Source organism: Pongo abelii, chromosome 1, assembly GCF_028885655.2.
Source record: "Pongo abelii isolate AG06213 chromosome 1, NHGRI_mPonAbe1-v2.0_pri, whole genome shotgun sequence".
Lineage (NCBI taxonomy): Eukaryota > Metazoa > Chordata > Mammalia > Primates > Hominidae > Pongo > Pongo abelii.
In genome coordinates this window covers 165,395,394-165,419,455 of record NC_071985.2, presented here as the reverse complement: position 1 = coordinate 165,419,455, position 24,062 = coordinate 165,395,394, and the positions used below count along the sequence as shown (strand labels likewise).

Below are 24,062 nucleotides of genomic sequence, written 5' to 3'. Positions count from 1 at the left end.
GAGTTATGGCACTTGCCACATGATACTACGATGATTAGTTTACATATCTGTCATTCCCACCCTCCTTGCTCAGACTGTGACATGGGCTGGTGTAAGTCTTATTCACTTGGGTGTCATGGGAGCCTGACTCTCAGCAGCTTGCTCTCAGGAGGTGCTCAGAAAATGTTAACTGAGTGAAGGAAGGGAAAGGGGAAGAGAAATGGTCTTTTATTCATTTATTGAGCAAAACACAAGTAGGATGATACAATGAGGCACTGACGCAGTAAAGAAAGCAATGGTGCTTTTAATGAAACTTCTTTCAAATCTGTGAACATGCTAGCTGTGAAGTAAATGCTTTTATTCTTTCCATAGGACATATTTCCAAATAATGATCACAGTATTATGGTTAATAAGATGCTGGACAGATGAGCAGCCAAAGAATACTACATAACAACAAAATCTCATCAATGATATATCAAATGCAAATTTACTAAGACATCAAGAGAATATCTGTTTGTAGTTACATGGCTAAAAACAAGACATTATTACAGTAACCAAGTCCATAAAACTAGAAAACAAGCACTGTATAACAAAAAGGCCTTTTAGAAGCTATTAAATGAACAAACATTATAGATAAGCCAATTTTATATCTGAAGCAGCTTATAGCACCAACACGTTGGCAGGACCAGCAGAGGGGTGGGGTCTTTGGACCAAGGCATCGGGAACAGGAAAGGCTCTCAGCCATCATCTACTGCAGCCACTTGTTTTACAAATGGAGAAATAGAGGCCCAGAGAGATGAAGCGCCTTGTCCAAGGTCACACAGCACAGGACAGACTGGGAAATGATCCAGGGCTACGATCCAGGCCACTGACTTCAGGTAAGTGCTCTATTTTAACATACAGATATAAGATTCTATTTGATTTGATGTATTTTTTTCCCCATAAACAGGTCTACCATAAAAGAAAGCAATAAAACCCATAATGTACTCTGGTATTATATTTATTTCACTGAGAAATGACTGGCATGTACTATAATCATTTTGGGGGCCTATACAGATTTTACATCAAAATTCAGAGGAATTAGTCAGATAACACTATTTTAGTTATAAATTGATTGAGAAGGTGGCATTTGAAGAGAATATTTGGCACATCCTCCACTACGTAAGCTACCCTATGCCTCAAAATTACTAAATCATTGGTATAAAGTTTTGGTTTTTTTCCTGATAGTTTAAAGATTAGTAAAGTACAAAAACAGTCTAAATAGAGACAAAGCAAGTCAGGTCTTTCCTTTAAAAGCTAAGTATGGCACTTTTCATTTTAATAAGGTAAGTGATTTTAAAAACCTGACATTTTTTAGAAGAAAAAAAAAACTAGCTATGACCCATCACTTGTGAACCATCTGGTATTATAAAATATTTCCCTTATTTAAAAAATGTTTCTGTAAAATACTTCGGAGTCATGAAATCTTGCCATGGTCCTGAGGCCTCAACTGGACAGATTTATGATGAACTAATGAAGATATAAGAATGAAAAAAAGAAAGAGCTCACTGTTAACAGAAACAGCATTAAGGACAAAGTATACTGAATATATTGAAATAGCTTCATGGAAATGAAGCCAAGAAGTTGCATGTATATACGTGAGAAAGTTTATCATTACAGTGGTAGTTGGAAAAAATAACAAACACTGGGTATTTGTCTGTCATTAACATAAACCAACTGCTGCAGACAGTTAAACTGTGGTTTTGTAAGGAGAATAAAGCCTGATAAATAAAAGTGACTTCTGCATATCATATATATGTATGCATATATTTTCTCACATAGACGTCTAGTTATAAGTAAATCAACATTTAGCTACAATTTTTCCCCTCTTGGGTCCAGCATCAAAAGATTTGATATTCATGAACATGCCCTACACCTGGTTAGGAAGTTACATATTTATACTCATAGCCTCTATTGTATCTGACCAGGGCGAATAAAATGAAATCTCCTGGGACCTCAAGTCCATTTCTTACCACTATAAGCACATTAACAGATATATATCAAAATATACTTGTTTACTGTTAGGTAAAAGAGCATGTTTCAGTACTAAATAATACACTATGCCTGCTACCAATAACGTGCACATAATGGTATAATAAAAGTAATTTTTCATGAAAATATTTTGAAAGAAGCTACATTATAAATATTTAAAGAAACGTTAAAAATCAGAGTGAAAATCAGATTAGTGTTCTGAAACTGAGTAGAAAAATAGACTTATAAAAAAAAGAATGTCTCATTAAGTGAAGCATTAAATGTAAAGTTGTCTTTTTAGTGTAAATTTCAAATCTCACCCTTTGAGAGGTAAAATCTTTCTCTCTCCTAAACAGGTACCTATAATTGATTGGGGATATCACAGAACGAAAAAGCAGATGACACAAGGCTAAGGGCAGTGCCGTGATTTTCACATGGTCTTAGAAAAGCGAGGGGCATTCATAAGGCTGAGTAGGTAGCAACTTGGAGAAATACTGAATAAATGTGAGCAGTTTAAAAAAGTAATGCATTTGTCCACCCTAAATGAGCTAATACTCAAAGCCCAGACATTAGATTTTAAAAGGGGTTTGCTTTCCAGGACAGATTGTACAAAATTTGGGAAAATCATTGTAAATAATTACTTCTGGGGTTGATTCCTTTTTGAGAGGAAGTTTTCAACCTTTCCTTAGTAGTTACTTTTAATGAACTGAAGATGAATTAAAACATCAAAGGCTTTGTGTATGATTTGACCCCGAAGTGACCCTCTCTTCTACTTTGATAAAGTCAAGATACCTTATTGGCCATAGGAGATTCCTCCTTTTGGGGCTACCCCCATACCCGGAAATTTCAAGGGTGTGAGGGCTATATTTGGGCCCAGAGGAAAATCAAGGAACCCCATATCCAGTTGCTGAAGCCCTTGGGCCCAAGGAGTGTACCACTGAATCCAAGGCTCTCTTGGGTAGCCTATGTGCCTCTTGGATGGTATGTGAACAAGGTAGGGATGAAACTGCAGATATCTGAAAAGAGCTTAAGCATCCTGACAGCTTTGCATTTTTTTTTTAATTTTTTTTTTTCCTCACCGTGTTCCACATACCTGTGGCTGGGGAAACCTCTGCAAACAGATGCTCTGGTAAGAGAGGAAAGATACAGGGAAGGCAGAGAGAGCAAGACAGAGGGTTCAATCACAAAGCTGGGACAAGCAGAGCAGCTGGTTTTCATACATTCCTGCTCCTCTCTCAGCTGGGCTCATGTTCACTCCGTTTCATTCCAATCATCAGGGTGGAGATTTCAGAGGTGCCTATCCCTAATCCAGTAGAGAACATGAGCCCTGGGAGCACAGCTGCTTGGGATCCTCCCAAGGGTCTCCTCCCCTTTTCCAGACTCAGCATCATTGAAGCCCTAAAGGGTCCTTGTAAATTAATGTCTCATATTATCGAAGGACTGTCAGTTTAGTTTGGTGCAGTTTACTGTAGCCTAAGAGGTCCAGCAAGATTTCAAGAGAGGAGAGATGATTGCATTACTTGATTACAATGAATACAATCTTTAGGATACTCTTTACTTTTTGTACAATAATGACATGAAAGGAATTTTTTATTCTACCTATACACAGCTCAAAATAAAGGTATAACTTCTGGAACCAAGAAACATGGTATGGAGAGAGGGACGTTTTCATAAGAAAATAGCTTTGATAAGTGTATACACAAAGGCATATATATACACAAAACACTGCTCTTCCTTATATACTATACAGGCTGGCACACGCCTTATAAAGAATATAATATCAAGGCTTTAGGATTTCAATGAATTTTGGCATTTTAATTTGACAGGTGCTTAGGCAATTTAGGTCCTGACATATCGGAATCCCTTGTATTTCTAAAGTATATAATTATGTTTTTAAAAAGGCCCAGATCAACTTTCCTTAAACAGTAACCCAACATAAAGCCATAGTTACCAAGTGGAAAATAAGATTGTTATTCTGTATTAAATCAGTAAAGGGTATTTTAAGAGAAAGGACAACTTAGAAAATAGAGACTTCAGAGTCCATTATTCCAAGTTGAGAACATTTTAGTTATTAGCAGTGGTTACCAAATAAGCTGAAGGTAAATCTCTTCAAGGAGCTGCTCATAATTTGCTTTGTTGGGAAGAGGCGAGGAGCTGTTTCTCTATTCCACTATAAGATGATGCAAGTTTTTTTATCCTTGAAAGGGTTTTCTGAAGTTGGTATTCCTATCAGCAAAGGGTCACTCCTGGCATGTTCCTCACAGTAGGACATGAGGTCCGCTGATGCCTTCGAAACCTGACATGGAGACAAATGACAAATCAAACAAACAAGAAAGAAAATATTTTACTTGCACACTTTCAGAGTGTATTTGAATGCTAGGCTATTGAATGGAAGACTGATTTGAACAAGATAATCAGAGTCTTAAAGCACCACTCTCAGATTCTTGTCAGGTAAAAAAAGGAAATGGTACCTTTAAAATGGTGCAATTTGGCAGGTAAGGTCTTTCTTAACCAAGCAACTTAACAATGATCAGACAAACTGGCACCACGTATCCCTTCATGGGAGTGCTGAGGACACACCACCAGCTAATGAGCTGGCATTCCTGTCCAACATTGAACTGGAGTCCAATCAGCGAACCATCACACCCGAAGTGAGGGTGATTCTGCAAAATAAGTGGCCTGGATTCTTCAAAAATGGACTGTGTGTTAGGTATTCTTATTAGATAATCCTGAACTGCAAATAACTTTCAAGGGTTTAAAGAAGACATTATATATGTTTTGTGTGTATGTGTGTACAGACAGAAGGAGGGAGAGAGACAATGCAAGCAAGTACATGTGGTCAAATGTTAACAACTGGTGAATCCTGGTAAACGGTTTATAAATGTTTGTTATTACAACTCTTCAGCAGGTTTGAAATGTCTCAAAATAAAAAATTAGGGGCCAGGTAAGAAAAAGCATATGTGAATCAAGGGAAGGTTGTATCTTAAATTCTACCCAGAAAAAACAGATTGGAATGCACAACAGACTTTAAGAACTGAACGATGGGCTTGGAGCCAAAACTCTGGAGCCAAGTTGTGGAGCTTCAAGATTTACTGTTAGAGATTGGGCTTGTGGAAGTAAAAAGAGAGACGAAACCAGCACGGGAAGAGGCAGTACCTTACTCCGGCATGAATTAAACACGGAAAATATCATGCTCTGTTTCAGAAGTCTGGGAGCGAGATCCTACAGAATAGGATCTCTTTGCCCTAAGCAAAGAGCAATGGGGCAGCTGAGCCCTGTCTAGCACAGCCCAGATAGCCTCATGCTGGGAAGACAGGTGACTATCTCCAGGCCCAGAGGAATGGATCAAGTGATTGCTTCAGTTTCTTTTTCTTTTTTCTTTTCTTTTCTTTTTTTTTTTTGAGACGAAGTTTCGTTCTTGTTGCCCAGGCTGGAGTGCAATGGCGCGCTCTTGGCTCACCCGCAACCTCTGCCTCCCAGATTCAAACAATTCTCCTGCCTCAGCCTTCCCAGTAGCTGGGATTATAGGCGTGCGCACGCCACCATGCCTGGCTAATTTTGTATTTTTAGTAGAGACAGGGATTTCTCCATGTTGGTCAGGCTGGTCTCGAATTCCCAACCTCAGGTGATCCGCCCGCCTCGGCCTCCCAAAGTGCTGGGATTACAGGCGTGAGCCACCGCGCCCGGCCAACTGCTTCAGTTTCAAGGAAGAACTGGTCGTAACATTCTAAGGGCACTCACTGCCTAGTTCTCTCTTGGGATTTAGGGGAAAAGACTTCGAAGTCAGGTGATCTAAGAAATGCATTCCAGTTTCTCTATGGGATCTCAACTAAAGCCGGCATTATTACTTTGGGCACAGAAAGTGGTCACTGAGGGCCAAACACATTTAAAAGCTTCATTTCCCTAAAAAGGAAACCTAGACTGCTGACTTGTTATGCGAAGCTGCCTCAGCTGCACTGATAATTCTAGAACACTTAAATTCCAGAGGAATGACTAGGGTGTTTATGAAGTCTCCTTGGAACCCCTGTCCCACTTTAGAACACAGGGATCAACGGACTTGACCACGTTCATTCAGGGGAGACAGGTCCTCAGGAAATCCTGTCCAGAGTTTTACAAACAGAGAGGCTAATGCAGACACTTTTGAAGTGAGGCCCATGCTACATAGGAAAATGAAAGTTAGGATTTTGAGACTCTCAGCCTGTTCTGGAAAAATCCTGGAAGCAAGTGGAATGAAATGGTATTATCTTCTCTGACAAGTGGTCCAGCCCTCAAGGAGCAGGGGGAACTGAGCAGAAAGCATATGTTATCCAGTTGGGGCTTCTTACCTTTATTCTTTCAATGGAGGCTTCTAATCTTAACTGCTGCACAGTTCTCCTTGCCTGGGCTATATTGTTGGTGCTTGCTGTTTTGCTGGACATCTTCAATTATTGTTTTTACCTGAAATCTGAGGAGATTTTTTTTTAAAGAGAAGTAACAGGCATCTTTAAGTTATTTAAACATTCATGTTTAATATGTAGATGTTATTAAAGTAGAAATAATATGTTCAACTTCAAGGGAAATAGATGGATTTTCCTAGTCATCACAGCTTCTTGGAGGCAGTTACTAAAACGCCCCTTAGAAATCTGAGTGGTGACCTAGGTATCTAAGTTTGTCATCCATTTGAGCACCTACATAAATCTTTAGTTTGCAGAAACCCAGCACTAGCAGTTTAATCGATGCACCCCAACATATAACATAAAACTAGACTTTTCTAGGATTTCCTAAGAGGAAACAAATATGCAAACACTTGTAGCAGTTAGGGGACCTGTGGCAAAAGTGAGCATTTGCTATGGGAGGCACATTACATGTCAGTTTAATATTACTGCTACCTACTTTCACAGAAGGTTTGATTTCATTTCTTTTGGGCTCTTGCCCCCAACTAGTAGGCTGATCAAAGTCCTGGCAACAGAAAATGAGAAGAGAGCTCCTCTAGAGAACTTTGAATAAAGGGTGCTTATTTTTAGATATTATCATGATGTAGAATCGTTTTGAAAGTGTTAGGCACATAAGTAAGTCTATATTCATCAAAGAGTGAAAACTTTCAGTGGAGACTCTCCGTGATAGATCCACGGTAAATGTCAAGTGGGATACATGAGTAGCCTACAGTCTGAAATAATTAATAAAATGTTATTATTCCCTCCTTTGACCTCTCCCTGGTCTCATCGTGATGGTCTGGGCACTTGCTAATCCTGTTACTCCATCATATGTTCGTGGATTGATTCTCCTCTCTAGCCTGAGCTGTTGGCCTCTAGGCTGCCCTGCTGCCCTCTCTCCTTAGCCACCTGGTGTAAAGCAATGGAAACAGAAACATCCTGGCCCTTGCTTTACAAACCGGTTGTCCAATAGCACATTTCAAGAGGAAGGCAGGCTGGGGGAAAAGTGCTGCCTGGTGCCCTGACCTATACGGCTAAGTTCATTCTCCTCAGGGTGGCAACTGGAGGAAAACGCAGGGCTGGCAGGCCTGGCAGCAGTGTGGCAGTTTTATGACTCATGGGAGCAGGTGGACAGTAGGTGTGCCTCCCCGGCACTATGTGAGGGCTCAGCAAAGTCTTAGGGCTCCGTGGCGCCAGCAGCAAACCCAGGCTGACTCAACCTTTTGGAGAGGCTACAGCTGAATAATGTAATTCTGCCATAAAGGCTGAGACCAGACAAAGCTGCAAAAAAAAAAAAAAAACACTAGCAACCCAGACTCCAGGGCATCCATCATCTGGGCACCACGGTGCTCCACACTGAGTTCTACCAGACTTAGAATATTCCCAAAGGCTGAGTTCTAGGACTTGGGTAGGGCTTGTAGCCTCTGTGGTCAGAGGAAGTTTCAGGTCAAATGCACAAATAAAATTGTGCTTTTAACTGTGTGCAAAATTTTGAAATCAGCCTAATAAGCAACCTTCACATTCCAAAGGATTTTTTGGGGGGATTCAATTTACTGTTGCACATTAAGTGTTTTGCATAGGACCAAGGCATTCCACAAACTGCAGCTGCTAGTATTTTTATCCTTGGGGGTCACATACAGCACAGTGAATTGCAATTCCCTGTTTACCTGTTTGTTCTGCACCTCCCCAACAACTGGTCAATGAGCCTCAAGGGTTTTGATTGAGCAGGTCTGGGTGGGGCTATGGGGACCAGCCCTTTTTAGAGTCCCTGGGCAATTTGCGCCACTAGTGTCAGAGCCCAATGCAAAGACTAGTGACAGCCATCAGAGGATTTCCCTAGGAATAAGGAAGCTCTAGCAGTACAGAAAACTAGGAGGATGAAGCATGTGGCAGGGAAGGGTGGCCTTGCCTTGTGCTAAGCCTTGGACAAGCTCATTTCAGCACATTCCCAGAGTAGCTACCTCTTCCTCAGATTCCTCAGTCATCCCTGCCCCACCCAAAAGAGAGGCCTAGGGTCTCTTGGATTCTGCTCACACCCAGCGGCCTGGCCCAATCCCTTTCTGTGCTTCCAGGCCAGCACTTACTAACAGAGCCTCTGATATGCAACTGAGGAAGTAGGCAACCTCACCCTGAACAGTGTGCAGTGCTCTGACTCACAGCAAGTTGGAGATATATATATATATATATATATATATATATATATATATATATTTCCCTGCAGCAAGTAAAACTGGGCTCCCCTTCCAACTGGCGCTGGTTCTGAGGCCCCCAGACTCCAGAATGCGAACATGACACCCTTTCTCAGTGACCTGTGGTTTCCATGTTGCACCCTAAGGACTTTCTAAATGTTCCCTTTGCATGAGGATAAGGTCAAGCATTCTCTTCTTCCCAATCTCCAGGGCATAAAGTTTCCAAGGCCTGAGCAAGTTTTCCGGTAACTGCAGAACAGTTCACACATATCAGGACTGGACCAGTAATTGCTCCCACCCGGCATGGCCATTGGCAAGCAGTCTACAGTCAGACTCTATTAATATTTATAAAATGCTCGGGTAGGTCCCTCTAAAGTTGGCGAGACACTCAGCATTTAGTACATGAAGGTCTTTGTTACTTCCTGACTATTATTATAGTCAAGACTAAAAACAGCCAGCAATTCATGATTCACGCTTGCCAGCTCAGGCTTCTTGCAGCTTTCCCTCATTCTGATATCTGCGTTCAGACCTGCTTCTTCAGAGGGCTTTCTCCAACCTTGTCACTCAGAGGCTCCCTGCTCCCTTCCAATGGGGTATTCCTGCTGGTCCCAGGCTTGACAAAGTCCATGCAACACATTTTTAATTGAGTACTACTGCTACTAGGTACAATATGTTGAGAATAAATGGGTAGGACAGGCATACAGCTCCTGCCCTCACAGAGGCAACGTTAAATAAGCCATCAGACACCCCCTTCTGCTTCAGGCGTAGCCTAGCCCCTCCTCCTGCTCTGCTACCTCTCTCAGGCTCCTAACTCAATTTCTCTTCTGAAAGTCCCTTCCCATCTGCTGGTACGAACATGGAGAGCCTCACCCAGAATACAAATTAAAGTTTAGGAGACAGGTAATTTTTACACTTTCATAGATTTATTAAACACAAACAACTTTCTATGAATATTGTATAGCAATTGCTTTGGGAAGTCGATTAAAAGGGGGTAACTGTGATTGCAGGGGAATGAAAAATGACTTCTCTCTACCTTTCTCAGTTCTATGGCTGGGCTACAAATTAACCTGACATATAAACAGGTTGACAGCAGGAAAACTGTATTTAATTATGTATGTACACACAGGAGTGCCACAGATATGAGACTCAAAGTGGTCAGATGATGAAAGCTCACATATGATCCTGAGCTACAGAAAAGAATGGGGGTTCAGGGTTTCTGGGGCGTGGTGGCAACATGAGTTATGGGAGGTAAGGGGAAGAGATAAATGGTGAAGAAAGGTGGTTTTCTCATGCACACAGAAATTCTCAGTTAATACAAGTTGTTTCATAGCAGCCCTCGGAAGAAGAGGTGACTGTCTGTCTGGGTGTGGTAACACCTCCAGTCTCCCCTCTTGGGATCCGAGTTAATCTTTCCCAGTTGATAAGATTTCCGGGAGAATATTTGTGACAACTGAGTTCCTTTTGGAGGATCTGTCTTTAGGCCGATAAGGGGAGCTCAGAGAATGCCTCTGCCTACATCTGCTGTTCCCCAAGTATCCTCAGTTCAAAGTAATCAGCACACCAAAGTGTTATATTTTGGGTGGCATTTCCTGAACCCCTTCATGGTCATTCTTAGAAAAAGCTGTACACTGGGCCACTGGAAAGGAAGACAGTTTCTGATCCTAACATTCTTCCTATGGAGAAAGCAGACCAAAATTAGACCGTTTCAAGTTAAGGAGCCTCTGGTTTGCTGAGTTGCCACATGGCTGCACAAAGAGGGCCACTGTGTGATCCCTGAGAGGCAGAGGCGTTTACAGGAGCTGGAGGTCTAGCTAAGGACTTCCTTCTGACTTGCAGCTGCTCTGCAGCTCCTCAACAGCTGGGCTGTGCAGAACAAGATAGAAAGCCTGGGGAAACAAATATCTCCAAATATCTCTGTGCCTTTGGAGGGTTTTCTTTGGTCTTCCCTTAGTGGTGAGGATGTCTGGCTGTTTGTTTGTTCTACTAGGTAGAAAAAAGGCTTGCTTTATTCTTACACCAAGAATAGCTTCCAAGGCAAACAATACCTGATATTTGTATGGAACCTGTGAGCACACACGTTGCTTGCATATGCATTATTCCATGAAGCCTCACTGTAATTCTGAAAGGTTTCTTATTAGATGAGGCAATCAAAGTTAGAAAATCTTGCTTCAAAAGTTAACCCAGGCTGGGCGCAATGGCTCACACCTGTAATCCCAGAGCTTTGGGAGGCCAAGGTGAGCGGAATGCTTGAGTCCAAGAGTTTGAGACCAGCCTGGGAACATAGTAAAAACTTGTCTCTACAAATAATAACAAAAATATTTGCCAGGAGTGGTGGCACATATCTGTAGTCCCAGCTACTCAGGAGACTGAAGTGGGAGAATCGTTTGAGCCCAGGAGGTTGGGGCTGCAGTGAGCTGTGATCATACCATTGCACCCCAGCCTGGGCAACAGAGCGAGACCCCCATTAAAAAAAAAAAGTTAACCCAGTTCGTAAGCCTTTTCACTCTAGAAGCCATCCTTCCCACTGCGCCAAGGAAAGGATTAATTCCAATTAGTTTGATTCATAAACACTCAGGGCATCACTGAATGCTCCACCATGTGGTTCTTTTTTTTTTTTTCCTCTTTTTTTGAGACGGAGTCAGGCACCTGCCACCAAGCCTGGCTAATTTTTGTATTTTTAGTAGAGATGGGGTTTTACCACATTGACCAGGCTGGTCTCGGACTCCTGACCTCTGGTGATCCTCCCGCCTTGGCCTCCCAAAGTGCTGGGATTACAGGCATGAGCCACCACGCCTGGCCCACTATGTGGTTCTTAATCAGGGGTGACTGACATGTGGTGACCTAAAGTAGGGGGCTTGCTGATTGCCTTGTGTTTGTGTAACACCTCCCTTCTCATGTATGCAAGCTAAACAAGAATGTTCTGGCTCCTAGACAAGGACCGAAGTTAGCTTCTGCAGATCCTGAGCCACCAAGTATTCTATCCCACCCAGAAGGGCCAAGGCCTGTGCATGCCTGTGCAGACTACCAGTCTGACAAAACTCTGGCTATCACTTCTGCAGCCTTGCTTTCATTTTTGCATATGGGTAACAGATTTGAATAAACACATGTAGTATTCAGCTACTCAAATACTTCGCATTGGTTTTAATGTTGTGTTTCATCTGAATTCTCAGGTTCCTAGAAATTCCTAGGAACACGATGGTCCATTAGGGAAATATGGGTATTTTCATCTTTGTCAAGAGGGGCCTGAAGCAGGGAAAGCAGGGTGGGGATGGAAAGAGTGTCACAGAGCACGCTCTGGGAGGAAGGCACCAGGAAGCCCCAGGGTCTGAATCACAAGTCATTATGGCCTGGCCAGTAATTGAATCACTGGAATGAAGCCAACTTTCATAAGCAAACACGCCCCTGTGGCTGTAATAAAAGAGCAGGTTAAAAGAAAAAAAAAAAAGCCACTGGCTTCCACTTACTCTCTGGTCTTGCCTTCAACTTTCAATGTCTTTCTCTAGCTCTTTATCTGCCTCTTCTTCTGTAAAAAAGGGACTACAATGCAGACCTCATAGGGTTGTCAGGGGAGAAACAGAAGCACCTTCCCTTGCACATACAAATGTTTACTAAATGCTGGCCCCTAGGCTCACTAACAAGATGAAAAACATGTGCTTGGTGGGAAATGAAAGATTTGGGAAGCAACAGAAGAATTTCAAGGTAATGTGACCAGGTAGCAACAGCTTTCTAATGTGGCCTTAGTGAGAAGGCAGAGTTAGGTCCTTAAGAATAGTTCCTCTATTTTCATGAGCAGTTCTTATTTATATCAAAGCCTGCAGGCTAAATCCAGGCTGCAGATATGTTTGGCTGGGCCCCATACAGTGTTAACTCAATTGTATGTGTGTGTGTTTTAACTTTAAATTGAATGTCAACATTTGAAAAATGGAGAGATTTCACTTTAAAAGGAAGACTTCTGGAAAAATCAGAAACTCCTATAAAACTGGGCTGGATCTGAGCAGCAGCTGCCCCTTCAAGCACTTGCTGGTACACCTGCCAGGCCCTCTATTTGAACTTGTGGCACTGCCTTTACACTATGCCTTGGATATTTAGTTCCAGGGACACATTCGGGGATTCGCCGGGGGCATCTGGGCTCACTCCCGCCCTGCCACTTCCCAGATCTAAGGCCTCGGGAGAGGACTGATAACCTATTTAAGCCTCAGCTTTCTCACTGGAAAAATGGGGATAACAATACTTTCCTATCTCAAGGAACTGTTAAGGAGCATCAGAAAAAATAAGTATGTGAGTGTAATAAACACAAAGGATACTTGGTTTCTGAGTGTTTAGTACCTGCATCCTCTTATACACTGTGTGAAGTACACCCAGCACTTTGCATTCCTCAATGGACTGGAGCCAGGCAGCAGTTCTACCCTCCTCCTAGCATGCCTCCCTGGGCTGCGGGGCTGGAAAGTGGAAAACTACATCTTTCAGTGGGATGGGCTGAACTGTGTCCTCCAAAAGTTATATGTTGAAATCCTAACCCCCAGTATATATATCCTAACCCCCAGTAATTCAGAACATGACTGTACTCAGAGACAAGGTCTTTAAGGAGGCAATCAATTTAAAACGAGGTCATAAGTGGACCTTAATCCAAAACGACTGGCATCCTTATGAGAACGAGAAATTTGGACATAGATAGGGACAGAGAGACGACCATGTGAATGCAGAGGGAGAAAACGACCATCTTTTTTTTGTTTGTTTGTTTTTGAGTCGGAGTTCCGCTCTTGTCGCCCAGGCTCAAGTGCAGTGGCGTGATCTCGGCTCACTGCAACCTCCACCTATTTCAAGTGGTTCTCCTGCCTCAGCCTCCTGAGTAGCTGGGATTACAGGCGCCCGCCACCACACCTGGCTAATTTTTGTATTTTTAGTAAAGACGGGGTTTCACCATGTTGGCCAGGCTGGTCTTGAACTCCTGACCTCGTGATCCACCTGCCTCATCCTCTCAAAGTGTTGGGATTACAGGCGTGAGCCACCGTGCCTGGCCTCGACCATCTACTAATAAAAGCCAAGAGTGAGGCCTCGGAAGAGGCCAACCCTGCCAATGTCTTGATCTCAGACTTCTAGCTTCCAGAAATGTGAGAAAATTCATTTCTGTTGGTTAAGCCCCCTGGTCTGTGGCAGTTTGTTATGGCATTCCTAGCACACTATCACACCCAGGTTTTCTTGATGTTAGGGCTCCAGATGACGCAGTCTCTGCCAATTCAATGCGTTTAGGAGCAATCTGGCAGGTAGAAGTGAGGAGGCCAGTTTCTTGATGCTTGGGTTATTTCTGCTGACAAGCAGGGTGGTGGGCAAGCTGCTCTTAGGGCAAGTGGAGGCATCATAATGTTCAGTCACTAGCAACACAGGACTGAGAAGCTGCATGGCTGCAGCAGCCTCTTGAGTCTCTACTCTCCACTGGGTACCCGTGGCCAGTTCTGCAGTGGTGTCTGGGAGTTGTTCCTGGGGGCAGTATCGTGGGCCTGCTCCTCCAGCCCTTCCAATGATTGTGCAAGCACCTAATTCTCTGTATTGAAGCTCATTCTGCTAACTTTGCCAAGATCATCTTCTGTTTGCTGTGACTGAACCTTGGCTGATTGACAATTGTTAATCTGCTGCTTTGTAAACTGCAAATAACTTATAAATATTAGCTATTATTATTACCACACCATCATTGCTGGACATCCCAAACTCTAAAACTTGAAGGAAGGAAGGAGTTAAGACATAAAATTCTTTCTCTTTCTCCCCAAAGTTGCAGGTTATGAGGCCAGGGTGCTTGAACCTGTGGTCAGCTGCAAGTGCTGCCCTGGTCTGGCATAGTTATGAGAGCAAAGAGCAAAAGAGAACATGTTGCTGGCTTACAGGCAAGGCAAATGAGAGGGAGAGATGAGGAGGGGCTGCACAGAGAGGTGGGAAATGTGGTTTGGGGTGGGGAAGGCAGAGTGTCTAGAGCTTTACAAAGAGTAGTTTACATAGTTTCAGAATCAGAATGAGAAAGACTGAGAACACCTCTCTCTGAAAACCTCAACAGAGCTCATTCTGTAAAAACAGTAGGCTTTCAGATTTGGAAATCCTTTTGAGGTCCCTATCTGGTGTCTTTCACTAGTTGATTTTATCTGCCATCCAGGGTACATGTCCCTGAATAATAACAATAAAGATAGTAAGTTATAATGATTAATTTTGACAATTACCACCATTTACTGAGTGCCGAGTCTGTGCCAGGTAAGTAAATTCCATGCAGCACTGCATTTAAGTCTGTCAACAACTCTAAGAGATGAATCCTTCTATTATTTCTGTTTGACAGATGAAGCAGAGAGAGGTTAAAAAATTCTTGCCCAAGATCACACAGATTTACATGGCAGAGTTGAGACTCAGGGCTACCTGGCTCTCAAGATCACGGTCTTACTTACCACCCTTTGCTGCCTGCCTCTGAACAGCAAGAATACAAGGAAGGGGTTGGGAGAAAGGAGAGGCAAGTATCAGCCAGAAGCACTGAATAAAGAAGACATGGCCTCCATTCAGGGGTTACTCTTCATTCAGACAGGTTATCCCCGTAGCAAAGTCAGTAGGAAGTGTGAAGCTAAGTGGCTTTGACAGAAGACCCAAGCGAAGGAGAATCAATTGTTCTTATTCATAAGAACGACTGTCCCAGATTCTACATAGGAATATTGCTAAAGACACAAGATGATTCTCCTGTGCCTGAGAGAAGTTGGCAAGGATCCATGAGAATGAGCCAATCCTCGGCAATAAATCCAGAGGAGAGTGAGCTGCAGAGTCTGGGCAGCGAGTTCCTCACTTCACTGTGTGTCTAGAACACCTGGGGCACTTGTTTAAGAAAATCTGATTCAGTAGGGCTGGAGAAGGGCCCACAGATCTGTATTCAAAGGCCTCCTAGATGATTCTGATATAAGTCCTCTGAAGAAATGGCTTATGGTATGATCAGAGTCTCCACATCTTGATCCTCCCCATATTTATTCCTGCCTGGGGATTAAAAAATGTCAATTTAAAAGGACACTACTCAGCCGGGTATGGTGGCTCATGCCTGTAATCCCAGCACTGTGGGAGGCCGAGGCAGGCAGATCACTTGAGGTCAGGAGTTGAGACCAGTCTGCCCAACATGGCCAAACCCTGTCTCTACTAAAAAAAGAAAAATCAGCCGGGCGTGGTGGTGCACACCTATAGTCCCAGCTACTGGGGAGGCCGAGGCAGGAGAATCCCTTGAACTCAGGAGGCAGAGGTTGCAGTGACTCAAGATTGCACCATTGCACTCCGGCCTGGGCGACAAAGTAAGACTCTAAAAAAAGTAGGACACTACTTTTTTTCTGTGCTTAACTTTTCAAAGCTCTGAATAAGTAAAAATTCTAACTTCTTTTAATTACCTTAACCTACAGGATTAAGTGTTCTTCAGACTGAAATTTTTCTTACCATTTAACATACTTCTTTGCTACAAAAGCCTGAGTTTGTAACAGCCATTGCTTTCTGAAAAGCATCTCCACCCTGGTGTCAGTGATGCTAGACTCTCCTGTTCTTGCACTGTCCAGTGATATTCCTTTGGTACAGCTCTCGCTCCTTCTCCTGAGTAGGTATTCTCAGGGGCTGGAACTCTAGCACAGTGAACATGTGCTTTTATAGCCAGATAAATTCAAATCCCGGCTCATCACTTATTACGCCAAGTTGCTGTACTTCTCTGGGCCTCATTTGCTCATTTGTAAAATGGGAAGGAATAACAATAGTACTTACCTTAAAGAGTTGTTACAGGATGAACTGAGAGAGCACATATGAGTTGCTCAGCACGTGCCTGACACGCACTGGTCCTCAGGAAAGGCAGATGATGCTCTTTCCACCCTATGACTTCAGCTATGACCAACCCACTTCACACGCAGCCCTGACCCTTCACCTGAATTCCAATGTGTAAATGACAGCCTGTTTAATTTTAAGCTTGAATGGTCCACAGTTGCTTCAAACACAACACAGGTAAAACCCAATGAAACACCACTGTCTATCCCCAACCTGACCACCACTGTCCTGGTCACAGAGGCCTCCTTTTGCTTCTGCCCTCCTTCTAACTCCTCAGACCATCTTTGTCCTATAAAAATGTGAGCCACGTATGTGATTTAAAATTCTTTAGTAGCCATATTAAAAAAAAGTGAAATTAATTTTATTTAGCCCAATATGAAAAAACTGACATGTAATCATTGTAAATATTATTGAAATGTTTTTTGTACTAAACCTGTGAGACCTGATAAATATTCTATACTTGCAGCACATCTCAATTTGGACATGATAGTGGCTGCCTTATTAGACAGTGTGACCTGAAACTCTGGAGTCTGAAAATCTTCTTGAGTTCTCCACTTTGACAACCCACCCCCGCCCCCAACGCATTTTAACTTTCCCCATTCTCCTGGCTTCTATTTTACCTGAGTCTTGGCTTTCTGCAGCTCAGGTCAGGGCTACTGCCTGAGCCTTGTAACAGCACTCCTGCCCCTAATCCTTCTTCAATCTGATCTACCCTGACCACTATGCTCATATGATATAGTACCCCTTTCAGTTTGGTCCTCTCTGGCTTTCCCAGGACCCCCCAGGAAAAGTCCAAAGGGCCTGGCTTCATATTCAAGATCCTCTCTAATGTTTTTGCCACCATAATAAAAATCCTAATAATAAAGCAGCTAATTTCTACACAGAGCTTACTATATGCCCATCAATGTCAATACATTATCCTACTGAATCCTCAAATGGCCCTGTGAGGTAGGCTCTATTTTCATGCCCATTTTACAAATGAAGAAACTGAGGCACAAAGAGGTTAAATATGTGTCTTGTGTCAAACAGCTAGCAAGCTGCTTGGTTGGGATTTGAGACCAGGCAGGCTGATTCCAGAGGCCCGGCGCACAACCTCTATTGCTATACTGTCATAGTGTCAGGGGAGTGTCACCCCATTTCCTGGCTTCATGGGCTGTGTTTAAAGTCTCACCTGCGAGCCTCCACTCCAATTCTCTGTCTTCTTCTCTTGACCTATTTAAATTCTCCTTTTGTAGGCCCTAGTTCACATCAACTCTTCCAAGGAAGGTCTGTCTCCCTAATCAATTTTGTTTACAGTAATTAATTCCCTTCATGAATTCCTGCTACATGCTTATATCTTATGGGTTCAAGGACTCCTGAGGGTGGGTCATGAATGCAAAAGGTGGACATGGGGAGTTGTGCACTAATGCCCTGAAACTGTATGCAAAATTTGGTGTGTGTGTTTACGTTTTGCTTTTTTTTTGTTTTCCGGAGGACAAGATTTATAGCTACCATCAAGCTTTCAAAAAGGTCTATAACACCATTTATTTCAATGGTTAATTGTATGTTATTTAGTGTCTACTGTGTATAAATATTGTCTTCCCACTGTTGGCTCGGTAATAATATAGCAACTACACTTATTCATTACTATATGCCAGCTACCGTGTCAAGTACTCCATGCAGATATTAGTTCATTGGATAGATATTTTCTGCAACTATAGGAGGTTGGGTTTATCATACCTACTGCGACCAAATGCTCAGGACAGTTACATAATTTGTCCAAGATCATATAGCTATTACATGGCAGAAGGAAGATTTCAACCCAGATATCTGACTTTAAAGCCATGCCCTAACCAGACAGCTGAGTTATCTCATGCCATCGTCTCTCTCATATTGACTAATGTGGAGAATGAGGCCTCAATTAAAACTGGATTAGATTAAGACATGCAATGTAGCAACCAACACATCAGCCAGCCTGAGTCTCACACCCTGGGTGTTTGCATGCCCAGTGTTTGTTTTCTTAGAAACAGGATACACCTTGCTGCTCCTTCCTACAAGTATCCCGTGAAATACTGACTGTTCTGAGCTCACAGATGCTCACTTGCTTGGTGGCCCACACGGCTCTGAGAAGCCTGGGTGGAGCTTCTGATGTTTCCATGCACTTTATTAGGGCCAGTTGCTGCTGCTCTGAACTTTCACCTCCAGCATGAGATGGCCACTTGTGTGGCACCAAGATTCCAAGAGACCATGCACCCTCATACTGTGCCCCAAATAAGTTTTCAGCTGGTGAAGGCGGGCCCATGGGGAGTAGCCCTTGGATGGGGACCCATGAAGGAGTGGAACTTAGCCCCTTCTGTGCTCTGCTGGACCAGAATCCAGTAACACACAGACATGTGTTTACAGTCAACACTAAGAACAACGTTTACAAACAAGTTTTACTCTCTACCTAGTATAGCAAGACAGGCTGACAAAACATTTGCTGATATCTGCATGGCTGGCTTAGGAGAGCCAGATATCTCATGTGCTTATCCATAAATGAATAGATGGATGGATAAATTCAGCAATTATTTAATATTGAAAACAAAAGCTGACATTTAGAGTGCTTTTTCTGTGCCAGGCACTGTGTTAAGGGCTTTAGATAAAATTATTTTATTTACTCTTCACAACATCCCTGATAAAGGCATTACTATTATTCATTAACTAGTTTTCAAATTTTAAAAGAATATACACATGAGCAAATAATTTAAACAGTCTAAAAGGTTATATGACAAAAACTAGGTCTCCTGGTACTCCTGGCTTTCCCAGGCAACAACTGTTATCAGCTTTTCATGTTTCCTTCTGACATCCCATGCATATATAGACATGATTACGCTTATATCTGTCTTTAAAAATAGAAACGGGAGCATATTATACACATTGCTCTGAACCTTGTTTTTATTTTGATTAATAATATATTCTTAAGACCATGGTAAAGTTAGTTTTATTAACCCATTTTCCAAGTGAAGCTCTCAGGGATACCTAGTTAATAAGCTCCAGGGCTGACATGAAGCCTGGTGCTCCACACGGCAGGCCTCCTGCCGTGAGAGGAAGTGGGAATGATCAGGGAAGCAGAAGAAAAAAATTCCTGTCCTAAAAGAACTCATTGCTTTTAGGGGCAAACAATACTGTATGAAGTGAGAGAATATTTCCAAACAACTTAAGAATATATCCAGGACACAGGTTCACAGTACTCCAAGGTGCTAGGCATGTGTGAAGGAAGGAGCCCCAGAGTGGAGTGACTCCAGCAAGGAAGTCCGCTACAGCTTGTGGTTCTAAACGCTGGTCACACCAGCCAGCAGCATGAGCACTGCCTGGGAGCCCCTTAGAAATGCAAATCCACAAACCTCATCCCAGATCTACTGAATCAGAAACTCTGGGAGTGGGCCTGGCAGTCTGTTTTAACAATCTTTATGAATGATTTTGATGCTCCCTAAAGCTTAAGAACCACCCCACTAGAAGGAGGTAATTTCTAGATAGAGCTTTTCAACAGAAGGATGATCCAGCTATCAAGTAAATTAGCATCAGTCTATTTAAGCCAAGATTGATCCATATTCTTAGCATTATCCTAGGACTAAGCTGAGAATGGGGAATACACAGATGGACCCTACATCTTAAGGAGGTTATTCCTGGTAAGGAACATAATATCAATCTGCCTAAGAAAGGAGGCAGAATATTCCAAATTCCCTGATTGAGGGCTACCTCTTATCTGTGATGAAGTGGTCTGTGGCCCTTTTGATACCTAAACCCAGACAACTTGTAACTACCTATGTGACCAACTGGGAATCCTTCCCATCAGCATTCCTGCTCCCTGCTCCCCTGGCTGAGCAGGGCTGGAGGTTGTCTGAAATGGAACCCTTTACCCTGGATATTGCCCACAATGTAGCTAATCTACCCCCAGTTCTTGGTGGGCTGACAAAGCAGAAGAACACAGAAAGAACAACAGAGATATTTATGATTCTAGTTTTAAAGCCCTAGCATCTGACCCACATTAAGAAGACGGCATGCTTTCTAATATTGCTAAGCAAACAGGAGCTCACCCACTTCCTTAGAAGGTACTTAAAAAACAGAAACCGAAGAACCCAAACACCTGATGGGAGGGTTGAAAATGAGGCAACAGGCACATGCTGCTGCATCCATTTTAGGAGAAGAGAAATTAAATTCCTAGGGAGCCACTCCTCTGCGTTGAGTTGTGTCAGCTTCTTGAAGGGGCAGGAGAAATGGATTCAGGAGAGAAAAAGGCTGAGAAAGGACAGAGAAGAGTGTGTGCAGCTTGCTGACATTTGCAGTCACCAGCTGGGGCTGGGCTTCACCGACAAACAATGAATGTGGGCGACTGGGCTGGTGGTTAAAGGGCTTACGACTCCAGCATGATGGACTGAGTCCTGCACATAAATAAGGAATGTAAGTGGGTCAGTAAAACATGCCAAAGGCAAGCAGTAGGTGCTTAGAGAAAGGATGGTCAGTGAGGACTTGAGCAGCCAGAAGACAGATGGAGGAGAGAGGTCTTAAACGAGTCAATCCTTGAAGGGTAGGAACTTCACAGGTGGGGGTGGGGAGAATTTCAAAACAGTTACTGACGGGAGTGGTAGAGAGCAGATTAAAGTTGACTTTCTCATGTGGAATGGGAGCCACCAAAGGTTTCTGAGCAGAAAAAGCAGGCATAAGGGAACACTGTGGGGAAAATGATTGAGCAACCTCCTATGCAGGGTGGAACAGAAATGGGAGACAGTGAAAGACAAAGTAGACTATTTCCATACAAGGTTCAGGAGCAGGCAACATGGTCAGGGCTTGGGGTCAGATGGAACTGGGTTCAGTCGGGATTCTGCCACTTAATGTTGTATAATATTGAACAAATCACCTCCCTGAACCCTCAGATTCTCTATCTGTAAAACAGGATAACAAGAGTGCCTATCTCACAGGACTGTAATGATTAAATAATATGGAAAAAAGCCAGCACATAGAAACCACCCAGTGTTCATCTATCACACATCATTATTATTAGGAGTTAGTGCATGAGATTTCAAACAGATGGAAGCAATTACAATGCAAAAAATTTGTTAAAAGCTGGATGTGAGAGCTGTGAAAATGTAAGAATGAATAAGACTCCATTCTTGGGGCTGAACGGGAGTGACAGCCCAGAAATGGCTGTTGATTTCCGAGGGGTGCATGAAGAAAAGTGCAGAGGATGGCTTTGAGCCTTTCTCACTTGGATGGGGATAGTAGGGCAGTTTCAAAGGAGCAGAGACAGGCTGAGGGAAGCCACCCTGGACAGGGCAACATCCTCACAAAAGGCAGGGAAAGAGAGGGAGTGTTAGGGAGGAAAGGCAAGTTAATGCTGTATAAATACGTTTAGTTAAAAACATATTATACCCAGAAAACATATTAAAAGAATGTACTTCAAGATGTACCTATTGCCAGGTTGTATGAATTTTAGGGGATTTTTAGTGTTGTTTTCTATGTACTCTGGTAGTCGTTGAGTTTTTCATTTTTTGGAATTAATAGTTAATACTTACGTAGCACTTATACTTGCCAAGCATTGTTCTAAGGGCTTTACAGATATTAACTTAATTTTCAAAACAATGCTATGAGGTTATTCCTATTGTTCTTCCTAGTTTAGAATTAAGGGAACTGAGAGAGGTAGCCACTTAGAACAGGGCCAAGGTCAGAAAGAAGGTTAATGGAGGAGTCAGCACTCTAATCCCGGCAGCCTGGCTCCTGATTCTATGCTCTTTAACCACATGTGATACTTTCATGATTAAGAAAAGAAAAACACCTAGTAATTGTTATTCACAAAACCAGGGGGAGGAGTTATTAGTCACTTTACGGGATAAAAGGAAGTAGAGGGCAAGAACAGCTCACAGATGACTGGGAGTTACTGGGGACTGCTGAGTAGTTTCCACAGCTTGAAGGGAATGGAGGTCAAATGATAAGGGGCTGAACACAGAACTATTAATTCAGGGACCAGGCAGTGACTACAAAGGAATATTTAGAAAAATTTGGCAGTGTAGTCAAGACGAGGAATTGCATAGAAACTTTTAGGGGCAGGAGGGTTGTTTTAGAGATGGTTGGCATTGGAGCATTTCCAGAAACAGAGGAGGAGTGTTGAGAAACTAGGTAAAGTGAAGATGCGCAAAGAAGGTAACTGAGAGGGCAGAAGGGGTTGAGCTCAGGACTGTGCTCAGAAATTGGTCAAAAGAGGAGCTGATAAACCAGAACTGGAGGATACAGTGGTAGAAATGCAGGAAGGAATGAACTGCTGATACAACACAGGTGAATCTCTCAGATATTATATTGAACAAAAAAGCCAGTTACAGAAGAGCATGCACGTCAATTCCATTCGTTCATTCGAGACGAAGTCTCACTCTGTCGGCAGGCTGGAGTGCAATGGCGTGATCTTGGCTCACTGCAACCTCCGCCTCCCAGGTTCAAGTGATTGTCCTGCCTCAGCCTCCTGAGTAGATGGGACTACGGGCATGTGCTTCCAAGCCTGGCTAATTTTTGTATTTTTAGTAGAGATGGGGTTTCACCATGTTCACCAGGCTGGTCTCGAACTCCTGACCTCAGGTGATCCACACACCTTGGCCTCCCCAAAGTGCTGGGATTACAGGTGTCAGCCACCGCACCCGGCCCAATTCCATTTATATAAAGTTCAGGAACAGGCAAAATGCATCTACAGTGATAGAAACTATAAGAGTACAGAGTGGGTGGGGATATGGATGAAGAAAGACTGGCTATGAGTTAGTTGTTAACTGCTGCAGCCGGGTCACTTCAACAATTAAACTGCATGAGGTTCATTCTACTTTTATATATGTTTGAAAATTTAAAAAATTAAAAGTCGATAGTCCTAAACATGTCATAACATATTATATGATAATTAACATTATCAGTTGAGATTTGTCATGAGAGAATGGAAGACATGTTAATTATTATCTACAATTTCCTTCTTTAGATCATGATCTAACAAGTATGTCCAATGTCCACAGCACAAAGGAAGCAATTGCCTTTTGAGGGAGCATGGACAGGATTAAAAAAGCCACAATCTGGGCCCTCTGCCCATTTCACACAATGCTCAGGCTCTGGGTCACAGACATCCAATTTTTACTTGCCAGGAAGCATCATTCCTTGGAGGTACCCATGAAAAATGAAAGGCCCAACACTGTGGTGCAGATACTCATAACTTTGACATGCCAAAAAATGCAAAATAGGATACTTAATTTTTCTTTCTTCCCTCATCTCACCTTCTCCCATAACACGATAGCAAGGAAACATGCCCTTACTACCTTTTAAACATGTCTGGATTTGAGGAAACATGTCTATCAAACATGTCTGTACTTCGAAAAAGGTCAAAGTCTGTGCAATTTCTGGGGTGACCAGCAAGGTGAACATTTTGTGTTGGCCCTCATGGTTAAAGTACTTGTTTTGAGACTCACAGTATCTAAATGTTTATATATTTTCAAAGGGGAAAGGACTGATGATACAAGATGTTCCCAAGTCAACTTCTGACAGTTCTAACTCATTCCCTAAATTGATTAGAATTCTCTCTCTCTCAAAGCAAACTTGATTAACAGCTTCTTTTTAAAAATGTTACTTGAGGGAAAACATGGGACAGAAATCAAAGCAAGCCATTTAAAGTCCAAATCCA

At 42.7% G+C, this 24,062-nt stretch overlaps 1 protein-coding gene across 5 annotated transcripts in view; it reads right to left on the bottom strand.

Annotated features, from left to right (window-relative positions):
• Positions 1–202: 202 nt before the first annotated feature.
• Positions 203–24,062, bottom strand: part of GNG12 (G protein subunit gamma 12) — a 130,946-nt gene continuing 107,086 nt past the window's right edge. For 4 of the 5 annotated variants that reach the window (XM_009249112.4, XM_063713680.1, XM_054525258.2 and 1 more), the window contains 2 exons: positions 6,315–6,433; positions 268–4,285 (listed from right to left, as the gene is read on the bottom strand). In XM_009249112.4, coding sequence (XP_009247387.1) covers positions 4,160–4,285; positions 6,315–6,407 — 219 coding nt within the window. In that variant the 5' untranslated portion in view covers positions 6,408–6,433 and the 3' untranslated portion in view covers positions 268–4,159. 5 annotated transcript variants of the gene reach the window in all.